The sequence below is a fragment of the Silurus aristotelis genome (genome assembly GCF_946808225.1).
Source record: "Silurus aristotelis genome assembly, chromosome: 14".
Classification (NCBI taxonomy): Eukaryota; Metazoa; Chordata; class Actinopteri; order Siluriformes; family Siluridae; genus Silurus; species Silurus aristotelis.
Genome location: NC_139587.1, coordinates 7,425,715 through 7,435,714, shown reverse-complemented (window position 1 = coordinate 7,435,714; position 10,000 = coordinate 7,425,715). Strand labels below are relative to the sequence as shown.

The window sequence follows — 10,000 nt, the reverse complement described above, 5'->3', positions numbered from 1 at the left end:
CTGTCTGTCTGTCTGTCTGTCTGTCTGTCTGTCTGTCTGTCTGTCTGTCTGTCTGTCTGTCTGTCTGTCTATCTATCTATCTATCTATCTATCTATCTATCTATCTATCTATCTATCTATCTATATTCACACACTACATATACATAGGAGACTAAACAAACTAGCGGTCTGCAAGTTTGTTTAGTCTCCACCTCTTAAGTGCAGTGTCACTGTTTCTTTTTTATATTATTATAACTAAGCTTCAAAACATACACAACAATGCCGGGGGTATTAAAATAAACGAAAGTTAGCCCTTTGCCACTGTGCCTACTCACTCAGTACCAGTAATACGATTTGTAGTCCGCCAAAATATGATTCGCAGTAGCGTGAAATTGCTGCCACTTTCTGTCATCGCCATTGTTAGCGATATGGATTCTTTAGCGTTTTAGCCTTTGCTTGAAGAATTTCTCTTCAAAGGACAAAATCCTGGCAATTTCGCATATCAAAGTAGTGAAGGGGAAAGGGGAAGGAATGAAGACATTTGTTAAAATATGCTGAAATAAGTAGAACTGTTGAGTAAAACATATCTTTCGAAAATTAAATATGAAATGTAAAATACACACACACTTAGTATATGCACATCTGTAGTACCCAAATTGGGTCTAACAAATGTAAACAATTGAATAACAATTTTCGTTTTGTATTCAATTAATTTTATTTGTGACAGTTTAATTTATTACTCAATTTAATCAATATAAGTAAAATATTGTAAATTAGAAAATGTTATGTTATTTAAAAAAACAAGCATTTTATCTAAAATTGTTTTAACAATGTAAACTGTGGATGTTCACGAATCTTAGTAATAATAAACTGCATTAATAAAAAACTTTAGAAATACATATATATGTATGTGTGCGTATACACATATATATATTGTCTTTTTTTCGCGCACACACACACACACACACACACACACACACACACACACACACACACACACACACACACACACACACACACAGATATACACACACTGCTGGCCTCCCTCAAATGGAGACAAGAGACATCAATAAGGTTTCATGTTTTATTCATTCAAACACGCACATCTGCTTCTAACTAATCTCAGGTCAAAGCTCAGCAATCTCTCTATCTCTCTCTTTCGCTCTCTCTCATTCTCTTTCAGTTACACTTTACAGTTGACCCGTCAGTCAGCTCGATAAAATTCATCAAAAGAAACATCAAGCGGAAATGCTCAGTGAGTTTTGACAGCTGATGCTTGATCTTGTCAGCTTTACAGCAGTCAACAAACAAGACACTCTTAAAGAGGAGCAAGAAAAAAAGCTCTTTATTATGGCATTGAACTTAAAGGATACATATGCTATGAAAATATGAATACATGCTTTATTCTGATTGGCTGGTTGGTGTTAAGTATGTTCAATGGAGATGTTGGACTTCTGATCGGAAGGTCATGAGATCAAATCCCAGCACCACTCATTTGTGTACAGAACTTTCTTCCAGTCATTCATTGTCCAATTCTTTGTCCAAGTTTGCCTTTTACCTACCTGTTTTCAAAATTTGGACAGGCACTGTACATACAGTATGAACGTTGCATGTGTATAATACCATGCCCTAAAATGACATGAAAACATACTTTGGTGTGTTTAATAAAGAGGTTATAGGTTCAGAAAGCATCGACTGTAGCTCTTTATTGACTTTTACATCCACATTTATTCATTTGAAAGCCTTTTTCAAAAATCTTTTTATAATATTTCATTTCTCATTGCAAAAAGAACTAGAATTTCTGTAGGCTGAAAAGCCCCTGAGGCCAAAAAGTCAAGGATGACCAAGAACTAATTTCAGTATGAGACTGCAAAATATTTTACATCTCTTCTAATGGACGAATAAATACACGGACAAAAAATATTGGGACAACTGATTTTTCCAACCATATGCGGTTCAGCAGTCAGTTTGTGTCATTATTAGGTTAGTAACCTTAGTATCAATGTAACTACCTGATAAGACATATTTAATTAAGATGAGTCCATGACTTCTTTTTTGTCATATTTTTTGTCTTTGGTGTCTATGGTGAGCCATTGAACAGTTTAGTAAATAGTTAATTAGTAACACTGATTGGGAAAGACTAAGGAACATTCTGGACATATTTTAGACAAGTCCTGTTCTAGTGGATCAAATTAGCATTACTATTTTAAAAGTATGTTCATAATAATTTATCCATGAGTCTAAACAATAAAAGCCATGCATCCCTGGATTTCCAGCATTGAGACGAGTTCATTAATCCTACTGTATGATCTGGAATTCTGCCTAATTACATTTTCTGCCATATTAAATCTTTTGCTAAATCTGTTTTTTCACTTCTTCAATCATCACCAAGCTTGGCTTGCTTTGTAATGGTCCAGTAAATCTGACAGCGGATCTGGAAAACAGGATGTTAAGCTGTATCTGAGCAATGACATTGTACACTGACCCAAAACTTGGTAGGCATCTTCAGGACCATGACTAGAGGCTATGCAACAAATTCTCCAGCATATTTCTTGCTACGGGTCAAAATCATGAAACGTTGCCGAAAATGTTTACATGTAAACTACAATGTTTGTTCAGTCATTACCAAATTTGGATTCCATCATCCAGACACCCAGTCAGCTCATTTGTCATCAAGGCTTTTACTCCTACAGTGAGAGAATTTAATTACTGTCCATCATCAAAACATAGACATCACATAGGTGAGACTACAAATCACTCTTGACTCGGTTTGCACAAGTTTATGGCTCTGATTTTTAGTTATTATCACATCTGTGCATGTGTGGCTTACTGATTCTGGTGGATGGCCCCCTCCCAAAATTACTTCTTGCAGCTTTCATTTTGTAAGAATTTTCAAGGTTTGTCTTGAAGGATTATGGGAATATTTTAGCCATTACGCAAATGAATAGATATTTTTAAGAACATTTGATCATTTTATCTTTTTTTGGCTTTTAACTGTGTAGTATCCACTCATCCATCTATCCATCCATTTTTTATACTGCATATTCAGCACACACTCGTGGGCTGCATAGAATCTTACATTTCAGTAGGATTCCTGGCGAGTTCTGTGGAAGCATGACGTGACAAACAGGTGAGTCATTGCAAGACTCTTGAAAGTAAAGTGAGATTAACGTGAGATTAAAGGCCTATGCGATACATTTTACTAATTCCTTATTTTCTCTTTCACTTGCTCTGTTTCTCCATTGTTAGCTCCTATATGTGTGTGTGTGTGTGTGTGTGTGTGTGTGTGTGTGTGTGTGTGTGTGTGTGTGATTGTGTGAGTGTGAGTGGCAGAGCTAGGCAAGATGTCATGCCTGCCGTAACTCATCACTTTTAATAAGCCCCTAACCTAGTACAGGCTTCCTGACAAGCAGAAGAGGGTCTGTGAAACACACACATTCGCAGGATTCCCCTTTTATACTTTTATCTGCTCATACAGTATAGTATGTTTACACTGTGATTGAAAGCTGAATAGTGCTGTTTTTCCTTAAGCATTTATTTATGCCTTTAAATTTTAATTACTTGAAAGATGAATTTTTTTTTAGCACATTTGCATATTAATGAGGCTATAATTTTATACTGCCACCAACAGTGACGACCCTGATTTACTAAGAACCCAAATAATGAGCAATAATTAGCATGTGCACTGGGATAAGTTGTGTGCTCGGTTAGTAGGCATGTGCTGGGGCTGATTTAGCAAAAACATTGAGTTTTGTGCGTGTGTGCGTGTGTGTGTGTGTGTGTGTGTGTGTGTGTGTGTTGACGCTAATTATTCTCGATCGCCACAACAAGCTCGCATTTTTAAGACACCCAGAAGAGTAAAACTCAAACTAAAATCTAATTGATTTAATTGTCGCTTGTATAACAGCAGCTCTGAAGTAATGTGCTCATTTGAATGCAGTTCATTTCTATAGTAAAATGCTTTACAATAAAGTAAAAGGTTAAATGTAAAAATGTGTTAGATATGGTGATTATCTATTTAACAATTTTGGGAGGAGACTCCACAGTCTGTGCTTGTCTATGAGAGAAAGAAAATAAGGAAGGCTGGTGAGGAAATTACTGTTTATAACATGTGATAAAAGGAACTTGTGAAAAAAAAAAAATATTTTGCATTAAAATTAAAACCTTTGGGACATGATGTCGTTGGAAATTAATCAACTTTGGGGAGGAAAAGGATAACACCACACCGTCATTTATTATTAAATTATTAGTTTTAGTTTTTACAAATGACATGATGTAATAAAAAGCCAAACGTATGGAAACACCTAGTCTTTTATGGTTTTTGACACACACATGCATTCTTTTGTCTATTTGTAATAAACTTGGTGATGTAACAGTATGAAGATTTTTGACCAAACAAATCTATAAATGTTCAGATGATAATGAATAATTATTTTATAACAGCTTTACACACTCTTGGTATCTGGATAGTTCTTTTTCTTTTTTTTCTTTTTTTTTTTTGCAAACAACTGTACTGTAAATGATGAGATATTTAACTGTTTTGCAATTTGATGTTGAGAAACATTTTGAAATTGTTCCACAGTCTTTTACAGATTGGTGAAGGTCTGCCCAGCTTTATTTCTGAGAGACTCTGCCTCTCTAAGATAAACTATTTATACCTGAAATATCTGAAATCAATATTTGGCAAATAAATTGAAACCTTCAAGCATTTAAAGCCTTTAAGATGTATATTTATTCAAGATTTGGAGCAAAATGATCAAAATTCTATTTATCAATATCTTGAATTCTTGAATTTTTTGCCTATATTAAACATATGAATGTAATTTAAACACAACTTGTACAGAGGATATTCGAAAAAAGCTGAATGTGACTTGGATTTAATCTACAACACACAAACACACAGAGGGCAGTGCAGATTGTGGATACGTCATTGCCAGATTATTGAGCTGTACATGGTATTATGTGTCTCTCTGACCCTGAGGCTGATACACAGCTTGGATTGCATCAGTGTAAAGCAGTGTAATTAGAGATTACATTTGGGATTTTAGCCCGAATGAAGGAGAGAGGTGTATCAACTGTGTTCTTATCAGTTTCACAGTTATGGGATTGTGTGCACTGGGTCCCCCCACCCAAAAAAAAAATAAAAAAGTGACTACTCAGGATTAGCCTTAACAACAAAAATCCCTCTCATTTGCTCTGTCTTTTACTGTAGAGCTAAGAGACGTATGTGCTTGGAATTGAAACTAGTGCAGGGGAGGCTTAAAGCATGATAAAGACTGAACGAAAAGGCAAATGAGACCAGAGAGCCGTTGGCAAGCTCTTAGGAGAGATTGCTTTTCCTTGTACGTTTCATTTCTTTACCTACAGGTGGAGGTTATGGAGCTGAGATTCACAGTCTAGTTTGGTCTGATTTATTTATTTATTACATTTTTGGCCAAATCAGGATAAAAATTTTGAGGAATTTGGTGCATTAGAGTCTGATGTGTTGTGTAGGTTCAGGTCACTGCTTCAAAAATACTATAAAACCCACAATATAGCACTTTTCTCAGTCACAATCACAGGGTTATATTAAAATATTAATTCTGATAAATTGCTTTTCTATAGTAGCTATTTTTTTAGTTGAAGGTTCTGGTGTCAGTGCTTTATAACATTCAGGAACATAAAGTGGTATACAGGAAAGAGGAGTATGTTTTCTGGTCTACATGCCAAGCATTATAATTAAATAAAAAAAGGTATGTAATAATTGATAGTGATATGTAAGTATGTAATTGATATTTTCTTTCCTATAACACTTCTTTCTCTTGTGTTATACTTTCCAAGGCTACCATGAATCCTTAAGATAGTTCGGGATTATTACTTAACAGTTACAAAAAAAGTCAGAAAGCATCCACCATTGTATTACTGTATAATATCTACGCTATATGTATAATATATTAAGTGGTGGTTCAGTGGTTTAGATGTTGGACTTCTTATTATAAGTTCTTGAGTTGAAATCCTAGCTCCACCATGCTGCCAGTACTGGGACCCTTGAGCAAGAAACATAACCCTCAAGTGCTCAGTTGTATAAATGAGATAAGTTGCTCAGGATCAAGGCGTCTGCCATATTTCCATAAAAGTAAATGCATTCAGCATATATGCATTACTTCATAAATGGAATATTCTCCGTTTGTTCATTCAGGGTTTCTCGGGATTCTCCAGTTTCCTTCCACCTCCCAAAAACTAGCCAGGAAATTTGTTTTAATGAATCGCCTTTAAGATGTGTGAAAGTGTGCCTAACTTGCCATCCAGGGTATATTCCCAGGATACTTGAGAAAAACAGCTCACTACAGGTGAATTGCTAAATAAATGGCCAGTGAATATCCATTTTAGGTGCGTCTGACTTATTCCATCCACTCATGGACCATTTTATTAAATGAGGCTACCATGTAGTTTTGGGATCTGGGCCTGGGAGAGGAGTAGCAGTAGGAATTTTCTGACTGAATACTATTCGCGTGGTGGTCCATTGTCAGTGATAGTGGCACTGGTATGAGTAAATTAGATGCAGTAGCAGTGCTGACATTTTTAAAAACCCCTCATATGATTGCGGGGTTGAGAAACAGTCTGCAAATAAAAATGTTCCAGCTAACTACGTGCTACTGTTACGAAACTGATATCGTGATTAACACAAGTAATCTGTGGAAAAATTGAGTCTCTAGCTGTACTAAAATACATGCACTAAACATGAGCAACGAGAAAACTGTGCGGAAAACACACACACACACACACACACACACACACACACACACACACACACACACACACACACACACACACACACACACACACAACCATGTCAGTGTTATTGCTGTACTGAGACTAGTCCAACACCCAAATCATATCTGATTAGCGCTAGTCCCTTAACACCAACGGACAAGCTGAAGTGGAACTGACAAAGTAAGCAACACTCCCTCCTACAGGCAGCTGCAGAATTATTGGCACTCTTGGGAAATACCGGTCCAATATATTGTTGCAAAATCCGAAAGTTCACTCTCTAAATTTGAGAAACGGACCCATTAATTAAAGTAAATTTACTCGATGAGATTTTTCGGCACCCGTGCGTTCGTACGACATCACTTTGCCAACGTGACGGGCCCTGAATCAGCTTCAATAAAGCTTGATGAGATTGGAGAATACAGACAAAGCAATCGGAGAGCACTTCCAAATATTAAATCTTTCCAGATCCTCCAGGATCATCTCATGTAGACTCGCCTCTTCAGCTCATTTCTCCGACTCTCAGGGTAAAATGTTTGCACGCAGTGCCTTGAAAATATGTTTTCTCTTGGCCTCAAGACATTTGCGTAAAGATCTAGGTTGACATTTATTTCTAATGCCTGTGTATAATTTTAGTAAGCAATGAAAATGCGTATTTTTGTACTAGCTCGACCTTGCCACCCTGTTAACTCTTTTGTTTGCTCCTTTTCCCGTGAACACTGGGCGCAATCAGGGCCGTTTCGAAACTTTTGGCACCCTAGATAAGATTCCTCTTGTCACCCCCTTCCCCAATGGCTCTGCTCTCCCACAACAATGCTCCATCCCTACACCATACAAATCATACCATAAAAAAGCAAAACACATTTAGTAATCATTGCAAAAATGCCTGAATGTAAACATATATATTAAACCAGCAGAAGAACAGGTAAATAATTGAAATGGGCGAGGGTGAGGCAGCTGATTGCGCCTTAGTTGACTGCCTAGTTTATGCCTAGAAACGGTACTGGAAGCAATGCTAACTCAAAGGGAGCTAAAAGGGGCATTGGATGGGGCATTCCCACAAATAAAGCAAAACAAATCATCAGAAAATGTTCCTATATTTGTCAAATAGTACCTTTCCAAAGCGCATGAGCCCATTTGTTGAATGGTAATAGAAATGGTGGATTTTTGGTGTGTACAGCGTTAAACATGCATCAGTCAGGGTTAAATGATAAAAAAAATGGATAAACCAAGCTATCCTTTTTTTCTTATCGTAGTTACGCAGTAAGTTATGTTTATTGCGAAGCTCATGCTTTCGACAGGAAGCCATGATGAATACAGCTTCTTCGACTCTTACACTTACAACTGTTTAAGTGCATAAGTCACGTCCACGGAGGACTGCAGTTCAAGTCCAGCGATTGAAATCGACCAGTGTGTGGGGGAGACTCATCGACTGGCCTGTTAAGAAGGCCAGTGTGTGTCGGAGAAGCAAAAAAGGGAGGGGCTATAAATCCCTTTACCGAATACCGAACGGGGAGAGGAGGACGGGATGGAAGGCTGCCTCTGTCTCTCCATCTGCCTTTTCTGGATGAAAACGGCCTCTCTAAATGTAAACGAGAGCAGCCTTTGTGTTTTAAAAGGCCAGACAGTGAGAGAGAGAGAGTGTGTGTGTGAGGGAGAAGGAGAGAGGGGCTGAAAATAGCCTGTTCTTTCCATCGCTCCTCCAAATAATCAGACCTCTGTGAGGCCCTGGTCAAAAGCTTGCTTAATAATTTAGTTGTATTTATTGGTGCATAACGCCAAGGAGTTTGACTTGAATTATTGAGCAGCGATACCATGAATTATGAAGTCTAATAAAAAACTCTCAAAAGGCTTCAGTGTTTTTTTTGCGAATATCTGATTCAAATTAAATGTTCTCTCCTGTGTCTCTGTAGGTAATGTGGTTGATATCTACCAAAGGGAGTTCTTGGCTCTGAGAGATCGCCTCCACTCGGCCGAGCAGGAGAACCTGAAGCGCTCCAAAGAGCTCAACCTGGTGCTGGACGAGATCAAGCGAGCCATCGCCGAGAAGCAAGCACTGCGAGACATTAACCGCACATGGAGCAGCCTCTCCGGTGAGAGAGGGGTGGGCTATATGAAATAAGACTGTAGGCTGTTACATGCGACTGTTTGTTCATGCAATAGGACAAATTTGGCTTTGTTCATCTGACTGGTCAAATTGGATTTCAAACTGTTTCGGTTAATTCATTTGTTAATTTGAAATGAATTCGTATGATTAATATATTATTTTTTTGTGTAGCCTAAAGATCATAAGAGAGCATGAACAATTGTGATATAAAAATGTAAATAGACAGATGTAAGATCTTTGTCTATGTTTTAAGGATGCGCATCTCCATAACTGAGGCCGATGCATAGCCAACGATACAATACTTTAAAGATTCATATGAAGCAGCCACCGATGAGATGTGAAATGATTCACCCCTATTACAATGCAGTGCAATTTAATTTTGATTTGATTCAATGCAATACGAGGCAACAGGGGGAAAAAAAGATGCCAATTCAATATGGTACAAATATTTTGCTTTCATTTCTTTAGTTCAGACAGACAGCAACTCATCAATTTACTTAAGTGACTTCTGACCGACAGATGCAGCTCTACCTCTGCCATGTTAATTCTATATTCTATGTGACCCTCAAGACATGTCTCGGTCTCCATAGCATTGTGATGTCATTTTCACGTAGCAGCAGTGGTGCTGAAAGAACGGTTTAACAGTTTGGTAGGAAGAAATCAATCTGCATATAGAATATTGGTCATAAATTATTGGTCCCTTTCTAAATAATAAAAGTGTAGCTCATCTACTAATAACTATGAATAAAATTAATGTTTTTTTTACCAGAGGCAAATATGTTAAAAACGATGCATCGCCATACAAATGCCAGCTTGTAATTCACTTTTTTAAGTCGATGCGATGCATCACACCGTTACCTTTCCGATGCAAATCGATGAATCTTACAATCCCTACTATTTATTCATCTGATCATCCTTCCATCCATCCATTAATTCATTCATTAATTGGATCCACTGAAAATTGTCTGTCTGAACCCAGTGAGGACAAATGAAAATATTCAAGAACTATTAATTTTAGCAGCTCATAGATCGAGAGTCGTATGAGTCACATCCCTTTGATCTGAAGGGTATGAACTGATGCGGCTGATCTGCGTTCGGTTTCTGCCTGTGAATAGGTCGCTTAATGTGTGACTGTGTGTCTGTGACAGATGAAACCAAGCTGAA

The 10,000-nt window shown here is 37.4% G+C and overlaps 1 protein-coding gene across 1 annotated transcript in view; it reads left to right on the top strand.

The window, feature by feature from the left end:
• The window catches only part of mgat4b (alpha-1,3-mannosyl-glycoprotein 4-beta-N-acetylglucosaminyltransferase B), a 151,030-nt gene that overhangs the window by 70,329 nt on the left and 70,701 nt on the right, over positions 1 to 10,000 (top strand). Inside the window, exons 2-3 of the mRNA XM_083561497.1 lie at positions 8,643 to 8,822; positions 9,985 to 10,000. The exon at positions 9,985 to 10,000 is cut by the window's right edge and continues 128 nt beyond it. Of these exons, the coding sequence (XP_083417623.1) occupies positions 8,643 to 8,822; positions 9,985 to 10,000 (196 nt within the window). The remainder of the gene's footprint in view (positions 1 to 8,642; positions 8,823 to 9,984) is intronic.